The sequence below is a fragment of the Cyrtonyx montezumae genome, unplaced genomic scaffold (genome assembly GCF_038088225.1).
Source record: "Cyrtonyx montezumae isolate F1298 unplaced genomic scaffold, pur_monq_1.0 scaffold_37, whole genome shotgun sequence".
NCBI lineage: Eukaryota > Metazoa > Chordata > Aves > Galliformes > Odontophoridae > Cyrtonyx > Cyrtonyx montezumae.
Genome location: NW_027072042.1, coordinates 1,304,220 through 1,331,932, shown reverse-complemented (window position 1 = coordinate 1,331,932; position 27,713 = coordinate 1,304,220). Strand labels below are relative to the sequence as shown.

Sequence of the window (27,713 nt, the reverse complement as noted above, 5' to 3'; positions counted from 1 at the left end):
GTGGGGGGTGGGGTGGGGGGGTGTGGGGGGTGTGGGGGGTGATGCGGGCGGCCGTCGCCCCCGGGGAGCGGTGTCCCTTCGCTTCTCGGACCGGGCAATAAATAAACGGGAGCATCTCCTCCCGCCGCGGGGACGCGTCTCCCAGCGCCCGGGGCCGGGCGCGCTGCCCCGGTGGCGGCGGGGGTCTCCGTGGGGTCCCTCCGCCCTCCTCCTCTATTTCCTGGGCTTCTTGAAGATCTTGAGGGGGAACTTTTTCTTGCTTTGGCCCGGGTCGACCTCGTCGCCCGTCAGGCTGCCGTCCTCGTCCCCTGCGCTCTTCTTGGCAGCCAGCTGCGGGATGCGGGTGCTCTTGGAGCTGTTGGGCCGGCAGTCAGAGGTGGGGGACGGGGTGTCGGGGTCGGTGGAGCTGGGGCTGTGCGACCGCGACGAATCCGAGTGGCTGTGCCTGGCGGCCGCGGGGTGCCCCATCTCCCCCAGGCTGGAGGACTTCTCCATGCCGTGGTTCACCGTCATCGTCTTCTTCGTGGCCGAAGGGCTCTCGGACGGCCGCTCCGGGCCGGGGTGCTCCGCGTGCCGCCCGCCGCCGTTGGGGGTGTGCCCGGGGGCCGCGTCCTCGACGGAGCGGGTGAGCAGCGCGGGCCGGGCGGGCAGCAGCTTGGACGCGGGGCCGGGCGGGCGCGGGGGCTCGCTCAGGTGCGGGATGGACGACTCGGAGTCGCAGCGAGTCAGGTCTCTGCGTGGAGAGAGCAGAGGGACGGTCAGCGGACGGGGGTCCTGCCCTCGCCACCCCCCTCCCAAATAACGCACAGCTCCCGCGCGGCCCCGCCACCCACGGGGGCTCCCCACGGCCCGCACGGAGACCCCAAGCCCCGAGATCCCCAGCAGGGGGCTGTGGGTGAGGCCGTGCCCCCCGCCCTGAGCCCCCCGCAGCCCTTCCCCTGCTGCGCAGCGGTTTGTGCCCCCGCACGGTGCCTTCCTCCTGCGGTGCCCAACGCATCGCGACGCATCTAATGCCCTGAGCAGCCCCAGCCCCTTCCGAAGAGGAGGGGGGGAACGCTGAGGGGGCCCTCCCGATGTCCCCCTCCCGATGTCCCCTCCCTCTGCAGGACAGAGCCACGCGACTGCTGACCCCACACCCTCTGCCCCTCGGGGTGTGTTGGGACGCGGTGTCCCGTGTCCCACGAGATAACACAGCACCCACGAGGGGACGCAGCACCCACGAGGGGACACACAGCCTTCCCGTGGGGCCCGTGGGGCTGCCACCGGTGGAGAAGTGACAATGGCACACGGGAACGTCCGCTGAGAGAGCACGGATGGAAACCCGATCCGGGGCAGCTGCTCTGTGCTCACAGCGGGGGCGATGCCGAGGACATGGAGGGAGGGATGTCACCTCGGGATGTCACCTCGGGATGTCACCTCGGGATGTCACCTCCACTCAGGGGAAGGTACTGCTGTGGTTCCTCCATGGGGTGGCCCCCAACCCCACTCCCCCTCCCCCCCTGACCCCAACCACTGGGTTGAGAAGCACGGGCAGGAGGAGGGAGCCCAGCACTGTGCAGTGCTGCTGGGGAAATGTCACTGCTGTGCGTGGGGCTGTGACATCAGTGCTGTCTGTGGGGATGTGACACTGGGGCCATCCATGGGGGTGGGACACCAGAGCTATCCATGGGGCTGTGGCTCCAGGCACACGCTGCTCTGCTGAGGAGGAGGAGGACCGTCCCAAAGGACAGAGGGCTGAGGCTCAGCCAAGGGGGCTGCGTGGTGCCCACTGCCCCATAGGAGCTTCCTCCTCCTCCTCCTCCTCCTCCCCCTCTGCCTGCAGCCGTTGCCAGTGCTGAGCACAGGGGTACAGTGGGGGCTGTTTCTGGAAGGTGCTACTGCTGCACTACAGAGCTACCACCTGCACCCCATGCCCCCCCAAACTCAGTCCTGAGCACGAAGCAGAGACCCAGGGGCACCTCCGCCCCATCTCACAGCGGTGGGAGGGGGGCCTGGGGGCACTGCCCCACACAACCTGCCCTCCCTGCCCCAACCTGAGCTCCCCCCCTCCCAGCTCCGGGGATCCGAACCACCGTGGGGGGAACAGGAGCGCAGGGATGTGGATGTGCTGCATCGGGTGAGCAAAGAAAGCAGAGAGCAAACCATGGTGGAAGGAAGGAGGGAAGGAAGGAAGGAAGGAAGGACGGGCAGCGGTGGAGGGGGGAGGGACAGGAGGACAGGAGGGGAGAAGGACCCACTCCTCCTGAGCTCTGCGCTCCGTGGGGGGATCCCCTGCAGCGGGCTCCTCGGCCGCCCCAGTCCTCGTTGGAGGAGGGTCAGCAGTGATGCGTGGGGTCGGGGTCCCACATTCCCCCCCCCCCCCAACCCCATCCCCCACTGCTACCGCGGAGAGCGGGCACCGGGGAGCACAAACCCCTGCACACGCAGCCCCCGCTGCCCCTCGGAGCCGTCCACGGACCCACATCAGCCTTCAAAACCACACCAGCTCTGACCTTATCCGCACCGGATCCTCTGAAGCCGATTGCAAAAGAGAAGTGAACAGTGAGTGCTCCCCTGTGCCCAACCCCCCCCGGGGCAGCTCTGCTTTGCTCTACGGCCACGATCCCACACTGCTCCCCTCCCCAGCTCGGATCCCCCTGGGGAGGGGGCAGCAGGGGGTGCGAGGGGCTCTGCTATGGGGCGCACAGCGATGGGGAGCGATGCACGGGGATGCACCTCCGTGCACACACGTGAGGAACGCAATATCTGCATCCAGTTCCTCATCTCTGCTTTCTGCAGCACAGCGCGGACCTGGGGCTGAGGGAATGGGAGGAGCCAAAGGCCGTGAGCCCCTCCTAACGCTCCTAATGAGCTCTCCTAATTAGGGTCCTGGTGCCCACGCAGAGCTCCACGTGCAGAGCAATGCAGGGTGGCTGTGACTGCTCCCGTGGCACTCCTCCCTGCACCTCTCCGGCCCCGGAGAGCCCGAGCTGTTAATTGCAATGTTAATTACACTGCTTCTCCAGCAGAATGCTGCCCAGAGAACCGAGGTGCACCCATGCTCCAACACTGAGAGGAACAGCCCAGGGCTCAGAGCCCGATGCTGTGCAGCACCCCACCCCACAGCACCCCACACTGTGCCACGCTGCCTGGCACACAGACAGCACTCGCTGACATGGGGGGGCTGTCTGCAGGGTCGGGTCAGTGGGAGCCCCCCCAGGAGCCCCCATCCCACTCCCACCAGCTCGCTGCCCGAGGCCCGCAGCATCCCTGACATCACCACGGAGAAAGCAGAGCGATGTGGGGCAGCCCCGGGTGGGCTTTCCATATGGGGACCCCAACGAGCCCCTGCTCCTCGGCCTGAGATCTGGGGAGCACTGACGCAGCAGGACGCCAGGTCCTGGCAGCACCGAGCTCACCCGTGCTTCCTTTCCCAAGACCCCGACCCCGAGCACACGAGGGCTGCCTGGGGCAAACCCGACCCCCTTCCATGTCCTGATGGAAACGGGACCACACAGAGCAACCTGGGGTCTCTGGAGAGGGGAGAGGGGGAGGAAATGCAGCTATGGGGAGACCACAAAAGACAGCGGCCCCGAAGGAAAGGGAGGGAGGAATCCAGCAGGGAGAGCACCCCAGCAAGCAGGCGGGGGGGGGGGTGGGGGAGAAAAGAAACAGCATATACCCAAAGCTCTCAGTGCCACAGCGAGCTCCAGAGGTGACATCAGGAGGGGGCAGGTCGGGGGTGGAGTCCATCTGGAGGAAATAAGAGGTGGTGTGATGGTGATAGAGAGGGTGGACATGGGAAGCGGGTGCAGGAGCTGCGGATGAGGAGCAAGAGGTGGCGGAGGATGACGGAGCGGTGCCAGGAAGGTCAGAACCCAAAGACTGTCCGGAGGAGAGGCTGTGCATTCGACGGAGCGACGCTCTGCCCGCCAGCTGCTGGGCGGGCTGCCCCGGCTCATGGCCGTGCACGTAACTCTCTACCAACCTCTGAGATCCGTGGCCGTGCTGGGGGTCCACCAGGCGCTGGCGAACGGCGCTGGGCAAAGCGGGAGCTGCAACGACAGAAGGGACAGAGCTGAGCTGCAGGGCTGAGCTGCAGGGCTGCCCGGGCCCCACGCCCCGTGGGGCGATGCGGGACGCGTGCCGTGGGCACCGTGGGCAAAGCGGCCGTGCAGTGGAAGCAGCGCCGCTGCTCAGCACGATGCGTGATCCGGCGCTCTGCATCCCCACTGCTCTCTGAGCACCTCATCTGCCCGCCCTGCTCACAGCACAGTGCGGCTGCACACCTCACCCCGAGCCAGCCCTGCACACCTCACCCCGAGCCAGCCCTGCACACCTCACCCCGAGCCAGCCCTGCTCCTCACCCCGAGCCAGCCCTGCACACCTCACCCCGAGCCAGCCCTACACACCTCACCCCGAGCCAGCCCTGCACACCTCACCCCGAGCCAGCCCTGCTCCTCACCCCGAGCCAGCCCTGCACACCTCACCCCGAGCCAGCCCTGCTCTGCAGCAAACGTGGGCACATCAGAGCACTCCGGGCATGATCCTGATCCCCAGCATGGGAACCAAGCTGGCCCCGTGCCCTACACCCAGCAGGACCCCTTCCCCCGCAGCCTGGGGGTGGCACAGGGGTGCAGGTGCTGCTCTGCCCCGTGCCCCCCTGTTATGGTTTTACCCCCTCTGCAGAGGAGGGAGATGTGTAGGAACGGAGCACGGATGGGGCTGACACCACGTGCCATCACACCTGGAACTACAGGGCTGGTCCCAAAGGGGATAGGTGATATAGGACTGGTCCTAAAGGGGATAGATAGGTATTACAGGGCTGGTCCCAAAGGGGATAGATACTACAGGGCTGATCCTAAAGGGAAAAGGTATTACAGGGCTGGTCCTAAAGGGGATAAGATACTACAGGGCTGATCCTAAAGGGAAAAGGTATTTCAGGGCTGGTCTTATAGGGGTAGATGCTCCAGGGCTGGCCCCGAAGCAGTAGGATTTAGGTAGCATGGGCCAGGGAGCTCAGCCCCTCAGCAGTGCCCAAAGCCTCGGCTGCAGAGCCCGGAGCAGAGCTGGCTGCCCCCCCCACGAGGGTCCCCTGTTTGCAGATGAGGTGTTCAGGACGCGAGGGGTAAACGTGGCGTTGGTTAAGGAGGCGAGGAAAGCTCCACGCGAGGCAGGAGGAGAGCTCCTTGGGGAATCAAAGAACCAGCACATCACTGCTCCGGACATGCAAGGGAAGCAGATCGCCCCCTGCCCCACGGGCACAGCGTGGGGTCCCTGCTGGGGCACCTCGAGTGGGGGCAGGAACAGGAGAGGACCCCCCCGGGCACCTCTGTTAGCCTGGCATTGCCGAGGTCGATGGCAGCCTCGCTGAGGCTCTCGCTGTTCAGCCTTGCTCCTTTCCTGCTTTCTATTTCAGATTTCTTTCTCTGAACACCATCAGAGCTGAAAGGAAACGAAGCCACGTGGATTGCAGGCGGAAACCAATGTCCTGACTGCCAGAAATCAAACCCCAGGGGGGAGCAGCACCCAGCAGCACCCAGCAGCACCCAGCAGCCCCGGGCTGGGGTCAAACTGCCCACGCTGGGGGTAACGGGCTCTGCAGAACAGCCACTGAGGCTGCAGGCCGTGCTGAGATGTGGCACTGAAGCACGGCCGGGGGGGACGGGCTGAGGTTGGACCCCCCCACCCTAACAGCTCTGTGCTTCTATGGCCCACCCTGGGGTGCATCATTTCCCCACGGGGTCTCTTTGCTGTCACGGCCTCGCTCCCCACTTCCACGCAGCCCTCAGCCCCGTGGCATTTCTGCTTCCTAAATCCAAAGCCCCGAAGGGCAGCGAGCTGTGGTTCTTCCTCATCCCCCCCCCGGGCTCCTGGCAGGGGGTTAGTTCGTGCGGGTGGTGCAGAGGACAGAGGGATGCTCATTAGTTGTCCGTGCCAGAAAGTTGGAAAATCCGTGTAGGTATTTTTAGTCCAGAAAAAGGGCAGAGTGTAGAATGGAAAAAAAAATATATATATATATGTAATAACGTGGATATAATTAAAAAGAACCAAACCAGGGTATTTCCAGAGGGACTGATCCTCCGAGGACAGAGACGAGCGGTCGCTGAACCTGCGCCCAAAGAGCCAGGCTGCGTCTGGGGAGGGGGGAACGGGGGGAGGGGGAGAAAGAGAGGTGACTGCGGGAGCATCCCCCTCCTGCTGCTGGTGGGGTGCAGGGATGCTGAGCACCTCCCCCCTCCTGACGAGGATCTGCCCAGCAGCTCACCTACAGCAGGTGAACTAGAAAGCTCCCTGCGCCTGACACTGCTGCCACGGGCTGCTCTGCTCCCAGCCTGGCTCCTGCCAAGGCTTCCCTTTCCCTTTTGCAGCTACAGACAGGATAGCCGTGTCCCCTCGTCCTGTCACTGTGAGCAGGGGGCAGAGCCCAGCCCCGCTCTCGCTGCCATCACCTCTTCCAACAGAGGGCACCGAGGTCTCCCCTCACCTCCAGTTCCCTCGTTGCTGCTCACAGGGCACATCATCTGGACCTTCCCAGCCTCGCTGCCCTTCCCTGCCCTGCTCCAGCACCTCCATGTCCTTTCTGCACTGAGGTGCCCAACGCTGAGCACAGCACTCGAGGTGAGGCCTCAGCAGTGCCGAGCACAGGGGCAGGATGACTTCCCAGTGCTGCTCAGCACCCCATTCCTGATCCAGGCCAGGATGCCATCGGCCTTCTTGGCCACCTGGGCACACTGCTGGCTCACATTCACCCCCTGTCCACCAGCACGCCGAGCTCCCTTTCCACCAGGCATCTCCATCCCCTCCTCCCCACGCCCATAGGGTTCCCTGGGGTCATCGCGCCCAAAGTTCAGGACCCCACACTCGGCCCTACTGAAACTCACACAGCTCCCCCTGGCTCCCCGGGTGCTCCTGCAGCTCCTGTGTGCCCGGGGCAGATCAGCACGGTGCTGCCATCCCCTCCCCCCATCGCTACGTACATTGCATGGACACGGGCGACACGATTTCCTCGTCCAGGTCGTCCACGTCGTCGGTCATGATGAAGTGTGAGGGGTTGGGTCTGGGGGTGCCCATCCAACCGGGGTCGATGTTGAGGGCGGATGCCAGCGTGTGGATGCCAGGGTTGTTGACGATCTGGAAGCCGCAGAGCAGCTCGATCTGCTGCCAGCGATGCAGGCGCTCCCGCAGGGCTGCTGTCACCTCGCTCAGTGCCTGCCTGCAAGCAGGGAGCACACGGGATGGGTGCTGGGTGCTGCAGCACTGGAGCACACGGGATGGGTGCTGGGTGCTGGGTGCTGCAGCACTGGAGCACACGGGATGGGTGCTGGGTGCTGGGTGCTGCAGCTCAGCCTCCTGCATCCCCCCCCCCCTTGCACCGAACCCCAATATCTGGGAGGAGCTGAATGCTGCGCTGCTTCTGTGGGGTCAGACCCACACTGAGGGCGCTGGGAATGCAGGGAGGGGGGCAGGGCACAGCTGGGGTGCAGGAGGGCCGGGCAGGACCTGAGGGGACACTCACTTTGCTGTTAAGATCTTATGGTCGACGTCGTCCAGAGAGGAGCTGTGGGCGACGTGAAATGTCCCGAACAGAGTGTTGCGTTTCTTCTTAATCTTTTCAGCCTGGGAGGTTCAGAGAAAGAAAGGTCGGAGGGAGAAGGACATCTCACCCTTCCTCCTGGAGTTGAAGGGACGGAAACAGCAGTGCAGCTGCTGGCACGCTGCAGACAGGGGGACACGTGTCTGTACCCACAGCCCAGGGGGCTCTGTGCCCCACAGCCCCGTGGCTCTGCAGGAGCCGGGGGGAACCACAGCAGTGTAAGCCCTGCCTGCTGTACACATGCACAGGGAGCGAGGCGTGTCACAGCAGGTCCCCGTGTCTCTCAGCTCCTCGGCTGGCACAGAAATCTGGGAGCGGGGCTATGGAGGCGGTGATTCACCGCTACGTGTGCACCACAAACGGTGCCGCCCGAGCATGCAGGATGGCAGCAGCGGGGACGACGCCCAGGGGATGATGCAGGGGTGCTGCGCCCCAAACCTTCACCCTGGGCGGCGAGGACGAGCTGCTCACCCCTTCCTTGGCCACCAGGAGCTGCTTCTCTGCGTTTTGCTTCTTGATGTTGTAGTACTGCACCTCCACCTCGTGGGTCAGCTGCAGCCACTTCTGCAGGGCCTCGGGTGCAGCCCAGCTGCAGTGAGACTCCAGCTCCTTCTCGGCGTTCTTGAGAGCCATGCGGACCTGCAGAGAGGGAACGGGGTGCTGTTAGGGCCGGGAGATGGCTGCCAGGGGATCCGGGGCTGACCCTGAGCCAGCAGCGTGCCCAGGAGGACAAGAAGCCCAACAGCATCCTGGCTGCAGGAGCAGGAGGTGGCCGTCCCTCTGTAGGGCACTGCGGGGCCACAGCTCCGTGCTGAGCTCAGTGTTGGGCCCCTCACTGCCACGAAGACCCTACAGAGTGTCCAGAGAAGGGGACGGAGCCGTGGGGGTCTGCAGCACAGTGCTGTGGGAGGGGGTGGGGGATGGGATGGGGCAGAGGAGCTCAGGGGAGACCTCGTAGCACTACAGCTCCTGGAGGGAGGCTGTGGTGAGGGGGGGTTGGCTTCTGCTCCTGGGTGATAGTGGGGTCAGGTTGGGAATTAGGAACCATTTCTTCCTGGAAGGGGTGGCACGGCTGCCCTGGGAGATGGGGGGGTCACTGTCCCTGGAGGCGTTCAGGAACCATAGGGATGTGACGCTGTGGGCACAGTGGGGTGGGCTGGAGATGCTGGACCCCTTTTCCAGCCTCAAGGGTGGTTTCCTGATAACCCGCACAGCTCTGGTGGTCTGACATGGAGCAGCAGCTGGCAACACGGGGCTGGGGGCACCACGAAACCACTCCACAGCCCTCAGCCTCACTCACAGCCACAGCTGTGCTCAGCAGGGCAGGAGCAGGTCCTGGCAGGGAGCAGGCAGCACCGAGAGGAGTGGGGCAGGAAGCTGTCCCAGGCACTCATAGCATCCTGCAGCACTGCCCTCCCCCCCCACCACCCCTGCATGACTGCAATGCCTGCAGCACTCTGCTTGCATCCCAAAGGGGAGATCCGTGCAGCTTTAAATCCTCCCCAGGATGCCAGCTGGTGCTGCTGGCCGCTCCTGTGCCCCACAGCGGCTGCAATCCCTGCAGCTGACAGAGCCGTGTGCTCCCAGGGAAGCTGAGAGCTACGGTCAGTGCTGTGCTGGGCCTGAGTGCCTGCATCCCGCTGTGTGCTGCCCGCTGCTGCTGCGTGCTGCAGCCCTGCGCAGCCCACGTCCCCTCCTTCGCCCGCTCTGAGCAGAGGCAATCTGTCAGAGCACAGCTTTGCTCGTGGGCTGAGCCCTGCCTTGGAGGCACTGCAGACCCCACTGCTCCTCACGCTCTGTGTGAGCTCAGGCACAGCACCAAAGCCGCTCCCCGAGCCCCAGCCCTGCTTGCTGCAGAGCTGTGCTCACACAGCACACCCGTAACGAGGAATGAGCACAGAGGTGATGTGGTGCACACTCCCCCATGACGACCCCTCCGGTCCCAATCCCACCACGCGGTGACAGTCCACCAAGCCCAGCCCGGCCCCACTGCTCCCAGCACCCACAGGAGCTCCCAACCCCGTTTTAGTGGTAAGAACTGATGGGTGCAAGGGAAGGTCCGGTGGGATCGCAATGCCACGCGACCCACGGTCAGTGGGGGTGAGGGGTTACTGTGTGTGGGGGTCACCGGGGCGGTGGCTGTTACAGGCACGCGGCGGGGCAGGAGGATGAAGCCAGTACTCACCCTCCTGAGGCATCCCTCCTGAAGGCCTCTGAGAAACAAGAGAGGTTAAATCACCTCTGGCGTGCAGCTCTCCTAATGGGTGCCAAGGGCAGGGCTGGAGGAGTGGAGGAGACCGCCCTCAAACAGTGGGGCAGGAGGGCTGGGGGCTGTGGGGCAGAGCTCAGTGCCCCATGGCTGAGCACAGAGCCCCGAGGGCTGCTCTGAAAGGGAGCTCAGTGTGTTTGGGGAGAGGCTTTGGATAAAGGAGTTCGCATCGAGAGAGAGCAAAGTCAGCCACGGGAGCCCTCGGTGCCACGAGGAGGAGGAGGCTTCCTCTCCTTCCTCCTCCATGGAGGTGGAGTGGATGGGACGTGGCAGAGCCCAGGAGCTGTGGGGTACCCGGGTTAGGGTTAGGCTCTGCCTCACCCCGATCCACGTGAAACCCACGTGTAAGGCAGGGTCAGAGCCTGCGTGGCAGCAGGATCTGCACTTTGGGCTTTAGAGCTGTGCGGGTTTGTGGGGCACAGCTCCCACCCCTCTCTTTGCCCCCTATCCCTGAGGCGCCCTCAGCAATGCCATTTACCCCCACCCCTTCCTTCCAGCCTCGCCGGGGCCGTGTGGGTCTGCAGATGTTGCACTGGAAACCCTTTTCCTGCCCCGTGCTGAATTCCCCCTGCAGTGCCCTCTGCCCGCACACCGCTGCCGTCAGCACTGCACACAAACCCCAGCTCCACGCCTCAGCGCGAGAAGGACCACCTCCACAAATGGAAAGGCCAGAAACCCGAGGGCTGACGGACTGGAGGGGGTCAGGGGCTGCTGGCAGGGCACAGTCCTGCCCCGTGGGGCAGCCCCACATCCACCACCTCTGCAGGGATGTGACGGACGGGGCTCCGAGTGCTGACAGAGCTGGAGGTGTCCGTGCTCACTGCAGGGCCGTGCGATTCCCTGCTCTTTCCCTGCACAAAGTGCTAAAAGCAGAGGTGCTGGGCTGCTCCAGGCCGTGCTGTGCACCTCGGGCTGCCCCTCACCTGCTCCAGCTCCTGCTCAGCATACTTCTGCCTGCTCAGCTCGTTCTCGGTGCCCTCCCGCAGCTCCCGCAGCCGGTGTGCCTCCTGCTTGGCAATGCTGATCTCATCCTGCAGCTTCTTCTCCAGGTGCACCTTCTCCACCTCCACGGAGCGATGCTCCTCCTGAGCCTTCTGCAGCCTGCAGGACAGGGACGTGGGAGCTGTGAGGAGCAGGGCCCGGCCCCACCAGCACTGCTCCTCCTCACAGCAGCTGAAGGTCGAGGAGAAAGGAAAGGAAAGGGGCAGCTGGATGCACTGAGCACACGAGCAGGGAGCAAGGATGCACAGAGCAAGGATGCAGAGCTCGGGAGCTGAGCACGAAGACAGGATGCACAGAGCCCACGAGCAGAGCAGGGAGCAAGGATGCAGAGCCCAAGCTGCCTGCTCCACAGGCTCATCCTTGGCACCCAGACAGCAATTCACAACAAGTGTGTGTGTTCTCTCAGCAGCCACGATGTTGGCTCTCTTCTCGGAAAAGCTTCATTTTCAATTTACAGCTCTGTTGAGAAACTCCAGTGTTTTTGTTCCCGATTCACAGAGGTTTCTGCCGAGGCGTTCCAAGTTCCCACATAACCCCACGCTCTCTGCCCTGAGCTCTGTGCTACAGCTCTCCCATACTTGGGCTGAAAGAATTCCAAACCGCCCAAACCTCTCTATTTAAAGGAGAATTTTCCCCGTGCTGCCGCGCACAATTCCTTCCGTGTGAGTTTTATCCCCAAGACCTGGGGTGGGGAGGAAGCTGAGGGTGTCCTGCACCCAGAGAGGAGCAACACAGCATCGGTACGGGGCCGAGCTGATGGAGGGGAGCTCTGTGGAGGAGGGCCTGGGGGTCCTGGTGGCCAACGGGGACCACGAGCAGCGTGCCCTGTGGCCAAGGAGGGCAACGGGCCGTGGGGTGGCCGTGGGGTGCAGAGCACAGAGCGTGGCCAGCAGGGTGAGGGAGGTTTTTCCACCCCTTGTGCTCCTGTGCTGAGGTTGGTGCCTCCTCACCTGGTCCTGAGCTCACATGAAGCTCCCCACACCCATCTGCTGCTTTGCCCCCAGCACAGCCCTGGCTGTGTGCTGCCCTGCACGGTGCCATGGGTGCACAGACAGCTCCCAGGGCAGGGCAGCATCCTTCCCAGGGCACTGTGCTCTGAGCCCCAGCGCTGCCTGCAGTGCTCAGCAGAGCACGGTGCCAGGGACGTCGTGGGGAGCGTCACCGATGCCAAGCTTCGGTGTTTCCCTTTGAACTGCTTCAAAGCAGCTGGAGGCCAAGCCTACCGTGCCCTGCTACTTGTTAAAGTGCTGTTTCTGCCCTTGGAGATCTCCTTGCCAAAGACAGGAGCTGCAGCCTTCCCTGGAGCCCTCCTGCCTGGGCTGCCAACGGGCGCAGGGTTTGGCCTGAGTGCCCGCAGCTCAGTTTCACTCCCAACTCTTCCCGTTCTTGAAGTATGAGGATGGGAAGGAGCTGTGTGAGGAGGCAACGTGCTCCAAACAGCGCTGGCAATGCAGCACCAGGAGCAGTGTGAGCGCCCGGGTGGGGTTTCTGTGCTCAGCTCGCTGCTTTACCCCCATGCACGGAGCTCCCACGTGCTGCTGGCACCGAGTCCAGCTCTCCCAAAGCCCAGAATGACTTTTCAGAAGCAGTGATGGCAGCTGGAGAAGAACAGGAACCACGCACGCAGGCAGATAAGAGGAAAACAGCACAGAAAGGAAACAGAAGTGCACACGGGCAGCCCCTGGGCTCGGGGTACTGAGGGGAGCTGCAAAGCAAACCTCTGGAACAGGCTGCCCACAGAGGCTGTGGATGCCCCATCCCTGGGGGCACTCAAAGCAAGGCTGGATGAGGACAGCCTGCTCTGCTGGTTGCTGACCCTGCCCACGTCAGGGGGCTGAAACTCAATGATCTATGAAGTCCTTTTCAACCCAGGCCATCCTATGATGCTGCGAAACGCGACGTGAGATCCCAATGAGCAGCAGCCCACGGGGACGCACGGCCCTCACCTCTCCTGCAGGTCGTGCAGGGACTGCTCGGCCCTGTGAAGGCCCTCCAGGTCCTTCATCATCTTCTTCATGTGCTCCTTGGAGTAGCGGTTCTGGATGTAGGCGAACCAGCAGCCGCCCACCCCGATGACGATGGACACCACCAGCATGAAGTCCTTCAGGTGGTTGTGCCGTGTCACTGCAAGAGAAGGACAGCACTGAGAGCCCCACGGGCTCACCCCTCTCCCCTCTCATCCCTTGGTCTTCCTGCTGGGACCTTCACAACAGCTCTCAAGGCAAACTCAACCTCTCCATCCCCTCCCTTCTGTAAAACACAAGCTTTGGTTCTGGGGAAAAATAGAAACCGAAAGCAGAAAGCATCCTCCCTCGAAGGAACAAGCACAGGGCTTCTGCCTCCCCTCCTTCCATTGGTGGGAGTGCTTCGGGGACACCTCTGGGTCCCACAGAAATGTCCTTTGGAGCCACGAGGCACTGCTGGTATTTATAGCCCCCAGAAATCCCGGGGGAGGGCCAGCTCGGGTGTTAGGAACAATCCCTCCTGCAAAGAGCACTGCACAGCTGCCAGGAGGGGGGGTCACCGTCCCTGGGGGTGTCCCAGAGCCGTGGGGACGTGGGCACGGTGGGGTGGGCTGTGCAGGGGCTCTTCCACCCTTCGAGGTTTTGTGGGATCCTATGAAATCCCCGCGTGTCCCATTGGGATGGAGGAGCAGTGCCTGTGACAATGACACCCATAAGCAGGGCTGGGAAGTCCCCGCTGCAGCTCAAGGCTCAGGAGCATCCCTGCTGAGGGAGAAAAGCCCTAAGGAGACAGAATCTGGAGCAACCCTGGCCGTGCAGCTCGAGGTGAGGCCGTGATGCCACGAAGGGAGCCCCGAAATGCAGCCAGGAAAGCGGATGCGTGGTGGCAATATGCACACTAAATCTGCTGCGAGGAAAAAAAGAGGCCTTGTGCTTGACCTTGGCTCTCGGGTGCATTTCTCTTCTAAGCCAACAACAACTGCCATGTGCCCTAAGTGGGAAACGATGAGGCTGCTGAAGGCTGGCAGCCCCCCAGCAGCACATGACACACACGGGCCCTGACCCCTCCCTGCATCCCAATTACACCGACTTAATTACCACTGACATCCTCTGCCTTCACTGTGCCTCGTCCAAGAGTTGCAGCCTGACCCTGCGTGCTGTCACTGCCTCTCCCACGGCCCTGCCTGCTCCGGATCCCATCCCTGCTCCTGATCCCATCCCTGCTCCTGATCCCATCCCTGCTCCTGATCCCATCCCTGCTCCTGATCCCATCCCTGCTCCTGATCCCATCCCTGCTCCAGATCCCATCCCTGCTCCTCCTCCTAATCTCACCCCTGCTCCTGATCCTGACCCCATTCCTGCTCCTGATTCTGATCCAATTCCTGCTCCCAGCCCTTCTCAGCTCCTGCTCCCAACTCTGCTCCCAGCCCAGCCCTCTTCCCAGCCCAGCTCCCAACCCTGCTCCTGGTCCTGCTCCCAGCCCTGCTCAGCTCCCGATCCCAACTCTGTTCCCAGCCCCGCTCCAGGTCCTGCTCCCAGTCCTACCTGCTCCCAGCCCTGCTTGCTCCCAGCCCTGCTCAGCTCCCAGCACAGCCAGGCCCACGGACATGGTGCTGGCTCCTGTGGTTGGCAGTAACCACAGCTCTGGTGGTGGTGAAGCCAAGAACCAGAGAGCACATGAGCATGAGAGCACATGTGAAGAAACAGAGCATCCCGAGTTTCCAGAAACGCAGTGACACGATGGAGCAGGCGCCCAGCATGTCCGGACGGAGATGCTCTGCAGCCTGAGGAATGCAGGGACGTGTACCCTCAGCTGCTGCTGAGCAGTGAATCCCTGCTGCAGCTGCTCCCAGCTGACGTGTGAGGCCGTGCCACCCATCACTGCGAGCGCTCCTTCCCCCCCTCAGCCTGCAGCGTCCTGCACGGGGCTGCAGGGACAAGGGAGCACATCCCTGCCCTGCGGTGCAAATTCAACCCTAACATCACCACCACCACCCACCCCGGCCCCACTTGCCTCTCTGAGCCTGCCCTCCTCTCTGTAACCCTCCGAGCAGTGAATGAAACCCAGATGAAGCCGCCCTGCCCTGCCTGCACGCTCTGCTGCTCGCTGTCACCCGCGGCTGTGCCATGCTCTGTGCATGCTGCAGCACAGCGTGTCCCGGGAGGGGAAAGACAAAGAGGAGGCAGAAAGCACAAGGAGCAGCTGTTACATCTTGTACCAAACCCAACGGAATAGTGTTTGCCACCAAGTGTGGGCACTGCTCCACAAAAGGCAGCTCTCCGCACTATTAACTCGCTCAGAAATGAACCTCCTGCCGCGTTTCTGGGAGGTCAGAGCAGCTGCAGCTCAGCCCAAGGACACAGCAGGGGTGCAGGTGGCAGCAGGACAGCATGCAGCACAGCTACACAGCCCTGCAGCTCAGCCCTGCAGCTCAGCCCAGCTGCACTACCAAGGCCAGATGCAGTTTCAGGCATGGGAAGAGATGCTCAGAGCACGGCTGAGCACAGATCTGGGATAGGCACAGCTCTGGGATGATGAATCTCTGGGATGGGCTCAGCTCTGGGTACCAGAGCACCTCTGTGAGCAGAAAACCCTTCAGTCCCACACCTGTGCCCCCACAGTGCTGCTGGGAGCTTTGCTCTCACCTTCAGTGACCCCACGAGAGCGATGCATCTGACACCGCTGCATCTGTCACTGAGCAGAAGCTGCTCCTGCAGCCCTAAAGTTCACCAGCACTGCAACCACGGGGAACCAGTGCCGTGTAGCTGAGCTCCCACCACGACAAGCTGGAGAGAAACCCATTCTGGCAGCTCCCACGTCCCAAAAATGCCCTTGTAGGATCCCTGGGGAAAGCCACGAAGGGCTGCAGAGCAGCACCGCACTGCTGGGCACCAGGACCCAGCAGCTCCTGGACTGCCTCAAACAGAAGAGCACCCATTAATCCGAAGCCATTAAAAGCAATTAACTTTGCCATGACAGAGCCTGCGAGGCTGCCAACCAAATTCCTCTTCAGTGCCGTGCCAGAGGGAACCGGGCAGGATTTAACCCTCAGTGCAGGAGCCCTGAGCAGCTCCGTGGGAAGAGGAAAGCACCCCGAGCCCCTCGTGGCCCTGCCCCCGATGTCCCCGTGGCTCTCGTGTGCCCTGAGCTCTGCAGCACTACTCACAGAGTGGAGGCCCAAAGAGCACGGTGTCGAGAGCCTTCAGCTGCAGCTTCTGCCTGTGGCTGCGGTCGGTCATCTTCAGGACGGTCCCCATCATGGTTGCATTGTTCACTGCGAGCCTGGGGAACACAGCGAGGGCACGGTGACATCCAGCAGCCACAGCAGGCAGTGAACCCCGTGGGGAGCGGAGGGGGGGGGGGAAGGAAAGCCCCAGGTGATGGCTCTGGTGTGGATCTGCATCCATGCGAGCCCAGGGAACCCTATGGGCGTGGGGAGGAGGGGATGGAGATGCCTGGTGGAAAGGGAGCTCGGCATGCTGGTGGACAGGGGGTGAATGTGAGCCAGCAGTGTGCCCAGGTGGCCAAGAAGGCCGATGGCATCCTGGCCTGGATCAGGAATGGGGTGCTGAGCAGCACTGGGAAGTCATCCTGCCCCTGTGCTCGGCACTGCTGAGGCCTCACCTCGAGTGCTGTGCTCAGCGTTGGGCACCTCAGTACAGAAAGGACATGGAGGTGCTGGAGCAGCTCCAAAGAAGGGCAGCGAGGCTGTGAAGGGATTGGAGAGTGTGCCCTACGAGGAGAGACTGAAGGAACTGGGGCTGTGTGGTGTGGGGAAGAGGAGGCTGAGGGGAGACCTCACTGCTCTCTTCCAGTGTCTGAAAGGTGCTCACAGTGAGAGCGGGGTTGGGCTCTGCTCACTGGTGACAGTGACAGGACGAGGGGAGATGGCCTTAAGTTGCACCAGGGTAAGTTTAGGTTGGATGTAAGGAACCACTTCTGTACAGAAAGGGTCGTTCAGCACTGGGATGGGCTCTGCAGGGAGGTGGTGCAGTCACCATCCCTGGGTGTGTTTAAATCCATCAGCATGTGCTGCTCAGGCCCATGGTTTAGCAGTGGGCTGCCAGAGGTAGGACCCCCTGATCTCAAAGGTCTTCTCCAACTGAGCACTGCTATGACTCCATGACACCTGCAGTGTCTTACACCGGCACAGCCCCAATGATGCCCACAGCATCCCTGCAGCAGCACAGCCACACTCCGGGGTGGGGCAGGAATCACTGGCCCCGTGCACAGGGATGGATGGCACATGCTGCCTCCTCAGCCCTGCTGCTGCCCCAGCACCGACCCCCCGAGCTGAGCACTGACCTGGGCATGGCGTGGCCACTCAGCTGCAGCTTTCGGAAGGTCTCCTCGTACTGGGGCAGCTCCACGTAGGTGATGAGCCACTGCACCACCTCGTCCACTGTCCAGTTGTACACTGCAGGCAGAAGCACACGAGCAGCTCAGCGTGGCTGCTGCAGCCACGCAGCCAGCAGCTCCAGCACGGGCAGCTCTGTGCCCTCAGCAAAGGGAAAGCATCCGTGGATTGGAATTGGAACGGTGGCATCTCTGGGAAAGGCAGAGGGTCTGAGCGTGGGGACGCCCCACAGACACAGAGAGCATCCCCACAGACACAGAGAGCATCCCCCACTCCCAGTGCCTCCAGCAGAGCGGGCAGGACGAGAGCACAGTGGGCAGGACCAGGGCTGGCATTTTGGCTTCAAAGGAAGGAATCACCTCCCAGCAAACTTGGGAGCTGACTCATGGGTGAGTGTTAGCAAAGTGCCCCAGCTTAAGGAAACTCCCTGCGCGTCCCATCCCTGCAGGTCCCATCCCTGCAGCCTGCAGGAAACTCGGGAGGTGCTGGGGTGGAAGCTGGGAGGGGCCCCCAGCCATGCAGACAGGGCCTGCAGGAGCTCTGCCAGGGCCTCTGCTCCTCGCTGGGAGCCACACAACGCCTGGGATGAGCTAGCAGAGATCCCAGAAGCGTGTTCTGACAACCCCAGGTCCTGCTGATCTGGGTACAGGCACTGCCCTGGCTCTGGGCACCCTGCTCACCATCCTGCTCTGACCCCACGCAGCCCCACTGCCACCCCCATGGGAAGGGCCCGCTCCTCCTGCTCAGCATCCCACCCACAGACGCTCTGCTTGTGAGATCCACGTGCACTGGGACGTTTACCCATGGCACGAGCACACACGGACAGGAGGGCAGGCACGAGGAGCAACACACGTGTGCCCTGTGTGCACCCCCAGAGCCAGCATAGCTCCACACAGAGCCCCTGCCCCCCACGAGGGGATCCTACAGCTCAGGCTGAGCTGCCCAAACCGGGCTCTGGATGTTCTCAGCACAGAAACTCTGACATCCTGCCTGGGGAGAAAGTGAAACTGTGCCACGGAGCGGCAGCGGACACGAAAGTTTCTTCAGCAGTGTCGGAGTTTCCCACCAGGGACTGAACTTCCCCATCCCTGGGCGAGCTGCTGTACAGACACGCTGCCATGGCACCTGACCCGCGCTGCAGGGCTGCTCGTGTTGGGGGCTTGGGGGGCTGCCGGGTTTGGGTTGGGTTCGTTGGTCAAGCTGGTTGACTGGGTGGGGTGGGTCGGTTGGTCAGGTGTGCTGGTTGGGTTTGTTGGCTGAGTGGTTTTGTGGGTTAGTTCGGTGGGCTGGTTGGGTTGATTCAGTTGGGTTCTTTGGTTGGTTGATTGGTTGGGTGGGTTGGCTGGTTGGGTTGATTGTGTTGAGTTGGTTGGTTGGATTCATTGGCTGATTGGTTGGGTGGGTTAGTTCAGTTGGGTTGGTTGACTAGATTGGTTGGTTGGATTGGTTGGGTTTGTTGGTTGATTGGGTGGATAGTTCACTGGGTTGGTTGGTCAGGTTGGCTCAGCTGGGTTGCTTGGTTGGTTGACTGGGTTGAGTTGGTTGGTTGGGTTGGTTCAGTTGGCTGTTTGATTGGGTTGGCTGGGTGGGATAGTTCAGTGGGTTGGTTGGCTGGCTTAGTTCAGCTGTGTTGGCTGTTTGGTTGTTTCTTTGGGTTGGTTGGTTGAGTTGGTTGATTCGTTTTGTGGGGTATTTTTTTCTTTTACCTTCAGAAGTTTTCCAGGCCTTCCAAAGATCTTCCACACTGATGAGCTTGTCTTCGCCATGGAAGGTGCTGTGCTTGACAGTGGGGTCATGGTAGTTGAGGTCCTCTCTCAAGAACTAGGAGAAGAAACAGCAGCAGCACTTGATCAACCCTTCTGGCAGCAGAAGCACTGCAGAGCATCCCACCCGTAGCCCTCCCTGTGATCCCCACACTGCCAGCTTGTCACTGCACTGCGGTGGCACAGCCCCATCTAGGAACAACCCGACACGCACACACCCTCATACAGCGGGCGTGGGCTGCGGGTTGGACTTGATCTTGGGGAGGATGTGCCAACCTTAATAATTCTGTGGCCAGGGGAAGCAGCGAGGCTAGCAGGAACCTGTACAACAAATACACAAACCCAGAGGTGCTGGGAAGGAAGGCTGGTCCTCGTGCCTACTGCAGCTGCACGAAGCAAAAGCAGAGCTGCTTCTGAAGAGGAAGCAGCAAGAGGAGATGTGGGAGCTCCTGCCCCGCACCCCTGGGGGCAGAACGCCGCACGGAGCCTGCGGGAAGCGCTGCACCACGCGCTGCAGGGAGCACGGTGGGAAGCGTTTCAGGGAGCGCTGCTGCTCCAGCAGCTCCATGCATGCAAGCCCAGTGACCTCAGCAAAAGAAAATGCAGCCTGCAGTGCTCGCTCCCCGAGGCCCCACGCTGCTGAGCAGCAGCAGGCAGCAAGGGCTGAGCACCCAGACAGCCACTGCCAGCTGTCCCCGTGCTGCAGCAGCTCCGTGTCCTGCAGCCCTGACCTATGGGAGGCAGCAATGGCAGCAGCTGCCTGGTATATTTAGCTTGGGGAGCGTGGAGGGAAAGTGGAGCTCAGCGTCCGGGCGGCAGTGGGCTGTGGGGGACGTGGGGATGGGGATCGTGGCCAACAGGAGCCAGCACAGGGTCCCACACCCCACCCCATGCAGCTGTGGGGCTGGGAGGGTTGGCCGACGCACCTGAAGGCCGTGCTGCCTTTCAATGGGGCCTGCGTGGTCGGGCAGAGGGAAAGCTGGTGAGGTTTAACAAGAGCACGGCCGGAGTCCTGCAGCTGGGGGGGAATAACTGCGTGCAGTACAGCTCCGTGCTGAGCTGCTGGGAGAGCTCTGCAGAGAGGGAGTTGGGGTCCTGGTGGGGAACAGAGCCTTGGGATGTCCCTCGTCTGCTTGGGAAATGGGGCTGGCAGCATCTGAGCTGCCCCATCCGAGCACTGCAGCACCACAGCCGCCTTCTGAGCGAGCAGGGGGAGCAGAAATAGCTCGCTAATTAGAAGCTCTCCCACCAGGGACAGCGCCTGCGCTTTAATTGAGGTCACTGATGTCACAGCATCACAGAACTGGAGGGCTTGGAAGGGACCTCCAGAGATCGTGGAGTCCAACCCCACTGCCAAAGCAGCTCCAGCCCAGGGTGCACAGCTCGGCGTCCAGGAGGACAGAGCACTGCTAAGTAGAGGCCCTCGCCACCCTCAGAGCCCTGCCAGCTCTCGTCCCACCTCACCATCCACTCGCCCACCCCACGCTTCACCTCCAGCTTCACTGAGAACCCTTCCTCCCAGCAACTGAAGCGAGGGCTGAAGGGCACAGCCCAGCACGGCTCCAGCAGCACAGGCAGAGCTGTAGTGCCACCCCAGGGGTGAACAGGAGAAGTATGACAGCCAGAACTAAGTGCCACCAGCACGGAATGAACGTACAGTCGCCCACCCCATCTGGTACCCCCAGAGCAGGCTGCCCACAGCCACATCCAGCCCTGTCCTGAGTGCCTCCAGGGATGGGGCACCCACCACCTCCGTGGGCAGCTCTTACAGCAAGGCACTCCCAAGCAGATCTCAGGATGCTTCATCGCCCATCCTGGGAGAGCCCGCTGAATGCCATGACCATGCCCTAACAGCAGCCCTGGCAAGCTGTAGCTCAGCGCCTTACACTCATAAAAAGACAACCATCCAACAGCACCGATGCCCAAGTGAGCTAACCAAACCGCCCCACCTGCCCTAGTCCTGCTCACCCTGCCCTCCCTGCAGATCCTTCACATCACAGGTGAAAGCAACGAGCCCGATCTCACCCTAAGAGCCACCAGTGATCGTGGACCCATAAACAGGCAGACTTTAACGACCCCTACACGACTCCAACAGCAGGCCTCCACAGCACTGGGACCCCACAGGATCACGGCCGGGGGTGACGTCCTCCCCTCCTGAGCCGTTCCCACTCTGGGCATAAAAACAGTCGCAGTCCCAGAGCACTGAATCAAAGCTCCTTTGTTATGGCCCCGACCAGGAGCACTGCGTGGAGATCCGCGGGGCTGAGCACGGCCTTGCACCCAAAGCAGCAGAATCAACGCCAACCCTCATCCTCTCACCATGAGGACGCCGTGAACCCCGCTTGGAAGCCACACCAAGAGGACCCCCCCCCCTCCTCGGTGGGAAAAGCCGAGAGCTTTGCACTCTGCTCCAGCACAGTGCTGCTGCTCTGTGTTTGTGCCGGGTCCCCATCGGCTTCTGTTACCCCACAGAGTGCAATTTCAGGCACAGGAACGGTGCTGCCGGGTGGGAACGCATCTCACGGGCGCTGCCCACGTGTGGGGTGGCCCCACTGCCCCAATCCCAGCATCCCCACACCCAGCCCACTACAGAGTGAGAACAGAGACCCTGGGGCCCAGTGGCCCTCAGCTCAGCCCCCTGTTCTGCGTTATCCCGACCCTTCCCAGCGTTGCCCCCATTTGTCTGCTCAGAGGAGAGCACCCCTCACCCTGCGCCCCTCCGACGGGTGCCTGCTGCAGCTGAGGAGCTGTTCGAGCACCAGCAAGCTTCCCCAGCTCCAGCAGTCGCCACGCAGGAAAGCAACAACTGCCATCCTCTTTCACAAAGCTATCAGCTGAAACTCCGAAGGCCGAGATGACCAAGAGGGCTTTTTCTCATCCCCCAGCGGGCACTGAGAGCATCCCAGGAGGGCCGGGGGTCGCAGCAGGGCTGAGGGCAGAGCTCAGGCAGCGATGGCACGGCGTTGCCCAGCCAGGTGAGCACCAACCTCATCGCTCTCCTCCACGTCCACGTTGCCGTTGGCGTCGTCGTCCATCTGCTTGTGGATGTTGCGCACGGCCTCGAAGCTGAGCTGCTCGTCCTCATCGTGGCACAGCGGCCTGTCGATGCGGCAGAACTCTGCTGGGGGAGAGAGTGAGTAAAGCATGGCAGAAGGAAGCTGCAAACCAGGGAACGGAGGAACAAAATCCCCCCCCAGCGGCGGGCGGCCCCGCAACGGGGTCTGGGAGAGGCGGACTCAGACCCCCAGCCCGTCTGGTCACACAGGTGCATTGCCTTCCCCCCGTGCTCCTGTGGGATCCACTGCAGTGCACCAGCTGAGAGCAGTCCCACCTGAGCACCAAGTGCCCTTTCCTGGCTTGCTGTCACACGGCTTTCTCCATCTCAGGGATAACACTGTCAATCCCCACTGCGTGCCCGAGTCCCCACGAGCACCGTCCATCCTCATCCTCATCCCCAGTGAGACCCCACAGCCCGGAGCCCACAGCACAGGCACTAACAGCACCCCACCGAAGGCACCGTGATGTCAGCAGCAAGCAGAGGCAGAGCTGGGCTCACTGCAGGCAGGGACGGATTCTGAGCCCCCCAGCAGTGACAGATCCACGGGAAAGGAGCCCAGCAGCCACCAGCACGAAGCTCCACATCACTGAAGGGTGTCCCTGCAGCCAGGGGCGATCCTCCTGGACGAGGTGAGGTTGTTTTGAGTGAAGTGTGGGACTTGCTGCTGCATGCACTGCACGAGCACTGAGCAAAGCAGCGCTGACTGCTGCCACGGGCACTGCAACGCACAGCAGTGTGCAGCACAGGCACGGAGCTGGAGCTCTTAGGGAATGCTTTTAGGACCCTGAGATCACCGTTTTGCAGTCCTGAGTGCTGCAGGGATCCACTTCCAGGCCCAGACCCGGCCTAACCCGGGCTCTCATCACTGCTTAATGCCCAGCTCCCTCCGCTGCCATGCCCTGCCGCTGCTCAGCCCCAACACCACTGCTGGTATGGCAGCCCTGGTGCTGGTGACTAATTAAGTGCACCTCGGGTGCTGGTGACTAATTGATTGCAGCCTGGCCTGGAGAAGTCAGTGTGACTGCAAAAGCACTCACCGTGGCAGCCAGAAGGAGCCACAAAGCACGCTGATAAGGCAATGTGATAAGGATGGGACCCCCAGGTGCCCCCCCAGGCACGGCCATCTCCCACCCTGAGAAGAAGGGCTGTAAAAATACCCCAAAGAGGGGAACAAAGGGCCGGGAGAGCAGCCCCACCCAGGAGATGGGAGGTGAAGCAGCACTGAATATCACAAACTGATGGCAACAGCCCTGATGCTGAAGGCCATCACCCCCAGGCTGAGTCCCTGCCCCCCATGTCACACCAGCAGCCCTTCCCAGGAGGTTTAATGGGAGTGAGCATTGAGTTCTGCTCCTGGGAAGGAGCAACACAGCATCAGCACGGGGCAGAGCTGATGGAGGGGAGCTCTGTGGAGCAGGACCTGGGGGTCCCGGTGGCCAACAGGGACCATGAGCAGTGTGCCCTGTGGCCAAGAAGGGCAATGGGCCGTGGGGTGGATGTGGGGTGCAGTGCACAGAGCGTGGCCAGCAGGATCCAGGGGGATCCCTCCCCTCTGCTCTGCCCTGGGGAGGACACATTTAGAACACCGTGTCCAGTGCTGGGCTCCCCAGTCCAGAAAGGACAAGGGGGTTGAACCCCAAAGAGGGCCACAAAGACACAGGACCTGACTCCTGTGCCTCTTATCACCTCATCCACCCTCATCTCCCTGCTACCCCCCCCAGCCCAGTCCCACCACCACCACCCTGCTCCCCTGGGGCTCCCCCCCACACCCCACCCCTTGCTGTGCACGGAGCTGGGTCCCTACGGAGCAGGACGGGTGCTGTGTGTGTCCCTGTGGAGCAGGACGGGTGCTGTGTGTGTCCCTACGGAGCAGGACGGGTGCTGTGTGAGTCCCTACGGAGCAGGATGGGTGCTGTGTGTGTCCCTGTGGAGCAGGACGGGTGCTGTGCCCTCCTCCATCACCACCCAGCAATCCACGTTGTGCACCCTTCCACGAAACCCATTGCACAATGCAGGAAAAAAAACACAAAACCCAACACAGGCAGCATAGATAAGATGTAAATAAAGGCCAGGATTGCATCGTTTGATCTTTGATACACTCAGCGACGCCCTCGGGTGCCTCTGCCAGGAGGGGCAGCCCGAAATGAGGGCAAGATGCCCATCGGTGGGCACAGAGAGCAGCCACGCTGCCCTGAGCTGTGGGGCACCAGCACCCCAATGCCCCAGCACCCCCAGTTCCTCAGCAGCCCAGTACACTGGCACCCCAATGCCCCCACACACCAGCACCCCATTACAGCACAGCTCAGCATCTCAGCACCCCAATACGTCAGCAGCCCAGGAGCTCAGCACCCCAATACCCCAACACCCAATCACACCAACACCCAGGCACCCCAATACATTGACAGCCCAGCACCTCAGCACCCCAATATCCTGGTACCCCAGTACACAAGCAGCCCAGCATGTCAGCACCCCAATACACCGACAGCACAGCATCTCAGCACCCCAACACCCCAATAGCACAGCATCTCAGCACCCCAATGCACCAGCAGTCCAGCATCTCAGCACCCCAATATGTCAGCACCCCAATGCCCTGGCATCCCAGCACCCCCATACACCAGCATCCCAACACCCCAGCACCCTGGCAGCCCAGCATCTGAGCACCCCAATACACCAGCACTCCAATACTCCAGTACCCCAATACTCCAGTACCCCAATGCTGGCAGCCCAGCATCTCAGCACCCCAACATCCCAATACCCCAGAACCCGAGTACACCCCAACACCCCAATGCAGAGCACCATTGGAGCCCCGGGGGTGAGTGCAGCCCCATAACCCCCTGCCCCCCCCCCCCCCATCACACCCTGCCAGGCACGGATGCTGCTCAGAAGTCACACGCAGAGCCAAGGGCAGCGGAGGGCTCTGAGCACCAGACGGGGTCGTGGGGTAACACCAGGGCCAACAACGCCACAGCTCAGGGCACTCCTCCCTCCTGAACCCATCCAAACCCTGCAGACCCAGCGGGGACAGCCCTTGGGATTTAAGGCGTTCCTCCGCCGCGTCCCGCAGGAACGATCCGGATGGGGATGAACGGGCGGGCAGCAAGAGCAGGGCAGGAGCAACAGGGCACGGGCGGCAAGCAGGCAGAAACCACAAGCAGCCAGGCCAGCAAAAGCAACACAGCCACCATAAGCAGCCCCAAGGAGCCCCCCCATCAGCAGCCCCCCACCAGCAGGACCGCAGGATGCTCCGGAGCAGCAGTGCGTGCAGCTCATCCCTGCTGGGTGCTGCTGCTCTGCAGACCAACACCGAAGGGCAGCACAGCACAGCACAGCACAGCACAGCACAGCACAGCACAGCACACACGTGGCAGTGCAAGAGCAGAGCTCTGCTCGCTGCTGCTGTTCGGGCTTTCCTGCCCTCCTCCTGCAGCCTCAGCAGCTCCGGGGCTGCAGAGCTGAGAGGGAGGAAGTGGTGGAACCAGTCCTCCATAGAAACCACCCCTTCCTCCTCTCTTATCTCTCTCTCATTTACAAGATAAGAGAAGCAGCCCCCAGGGCTGTGCACCTGCAGGTGGAGGTGCGGCTGGAGCGGAGGGGTAAGGCCCCGCAGCCCTTTATGGCCCCGCAGCCCTTTATGGCCCCGCAGCCCCACACACACTGCTTCCCCCCCCCTCGCACAACCATTAGGAACTGGGAACATCCCAGGCCCCCCGTGCAGCATCGTTACCCCGAGGTATCCGCACCATCCCCACGCTGCCATACAAGGGCGTCTTTCCGCCCCGCTGTAACCTCATTTATCCCTCTTTGTCACCGGTTTTGTTTCACACCAAAGCTCCCGAGGGTGCGGTGACAGCAGTCCGTGTCCCTCGGGGTGCAACACCACCGCCTGCAGCAACGGCAGGAGCTGATGGAGGGACAGCCCCCACCACGGGACCCCTCTCACCCCGTGGGGACAGCCCCCACCACGGGACCCCTCTCACCCCGTGGGGACAGCCCCCACCACGGGACCCCTCTCACCCCGTGGGGACAGCCCCCTCCACGGGACCCCTCTCACCCCGTGGGGACAGCCCCCTCCACGGGACCCCTCTCACCCCGTGGGGACAGCCCCCTCCACGGGACCCCTCTCACCCCGTGGGGACAGCCCCCACCACGGGACCCCTCTCACCCCGTGGGGACAGCCCACCTCGCTCACTTTGGCTCAGCCCTTTTCAGACTGTGGGCAGCACGTGCACCGAAAGGAGGAACATCTCGCAGGGATCACGCAGGCTGGCACTTAATTAGTGCTTAATGAACGGCTGCCAACGACAGCACGGGGTGTGCTCCCAAACCTCCCAGCACAGCCCTGGGGTGGGGGTCCCGACCCACGACTCTGTGGCTTCACGATCCGTGGGACCCCACCCCCATCCAAACCGATCGTACCCCTACCAGAAGAGACCCCCAGCATCATTTGGGGGTTTGAATCGGACGACTTCGGAGCCACCCTATGATCCCCCCCATTGCACCGTGGGGCCGGGATGGACCCGGAGCCGCGGCCTTTCCTAAGCGGGAAAAAAAGTAGGTTGCTTAAAAATAGGTCTGGAAGCCAAAGCAGCAGGAACCCTGAGCTACGTCCCGACCATAAACACACGGGGAGGGTTTGTGTACGAAACCCACGGCCAGGGTAACGCGATGCCCCTAACGGCTTCCTTCTGCTCCTCCTGCGATCCCGAACCTCCTGGAGACGCAGCCCGCGGCTGCCACGGCCCCACACCGCACCCCATCACCGCCCCACACCGCCCCACACCGCTCCAGCAGTGAGCACCGCTCCGGCGCAGCTCGGCCCCGACGGGAGGGGCACAGCCCGGCTCCACTCGGACCGGGGTCCGGGGGCAGCGGGAGGCGGCACCGAGGGGCGGTGCGGGTCCCGGCGGAGGGGCACAGCCCCAAACGCTCGGTTCAACGACGAGCCGACCCAACCTCTGCCCCCCCATCCCCCCCCGGAGGAGGAGCGGAGCTTCCTGCTGCGGCCCGCACGCGTTCCGGGCACTGAGCGCCCGCTGCTCCGCTGCGGCCCCATAGGAGAACCGACGGCCCCGAACGAAGCGGGACAGAGCCCGGCGGCCGTCGGGCACCGAGCCGGCACCGCCCGGGCTCCGTACACGGGGGTGGGGGGGGGGGGGGCTGCGGTCCCGCCGGGCACCGCGTCCGGTTCAGAAGAGCCCGGAACGCGGAGGGCCGAGAGCGGCGGTGCCCGTTTGGATCCGGGCCCGGCTCCGTTCCCGGCCCGCCGTCCTCCTCCAAAAATAACCGTCCCGATGAATTCCTCCCGGGCACAAACGCGACCGCGGGGCCGCGCAGATCCGGTTTCCCCAACGGAGCGGGGTGGGACGGCAGCCGGCGGGGCCCAGCGGTACCCGAGCACCGCAGCGGTGCCCGGTGCGCTGCGGACGGGGCCGCCCCGACCCTCGGTCCCGGACCCACCCCAACCCCGAACCCCCTCCGCCGCCCCGGCCCGGCCCGGCCGTACCTGCGATGGCGGTCTCGTCCAGGTGGGAGCCCGGCGGCCGCTCGGCCTTCCCCGGCTGCAGAAGGAGCCCGCACAGCACCCACAGCGTCGCCGCCGCCGCCGCCCGCAGCTCCATGCCCGCTCAGCTCCGGCTCCGCATCGGGGCCTCCACGCGCTGCGGGGCGGAACCGGGTCAGCGCCGGACCGAGATCCGAACCGACGCACTCCGCGCTGCCGGTCT

General features: G+C 62.8%; 1 protein-coding gene across 5 annotated transcripts; it reads right to left on the bottom strand.

Annotated features, from left to right (window-relative positions):
- Positions 1–22: 22 nt before the first annotated feature.
- STIM1 (stromal interaction molecule 1) lies at positions 23–27,605 on the bottom strand. 5 transcript variants are annotated; one of them, XM_065745735.1, is made up of 13 exons: positions 27,494–27,605; positions 21,920–22,053; positions 18,876–18,990; positions 17,118–17,229; positions 15,979–16,094; positions 12,794–12,971; positions 10,769–10,946; positions 8,048–8,215; positions 7,499–7,599; positions 6,960–7,195; positions 6,036–6,116; positions 3,662–4,034; positions 23–733 (listed from the first exon to the last, which is right to left on the bottom strand). In XM_065745735.1, exons 2-13 carry the CDS (start codon positions 21,965–21,967, stop codon positions 214–216), a joined length of 2,226 nt encoding a protein of 741 aa, XP_065601807.1. In that variant the 5' UTR covers positions 21,968–22,053; positions 27,494–27,605; the 3' UTR covers positions 23–213. The 5 variants fall into 5 exon arrangements, with proteins under 5 accessions (XP_065601807.1, XP_065601810.1, XP_065601808.1 ...); XM_065745738.1 differs by having other exon boundaries at positions 3,968–4,034; positions 27,494–27,598; XM_065745739.1 differs by lacking the exon at positions 27,494–27,605 and having other exon boundaries at positions 641–733; positions 3,662–3,732; positions 3,968–4,034; positions 21,920–22,048.
- Between the last annotated feature and the right edge of the window lie 108 nt (positions 27,606–27,713).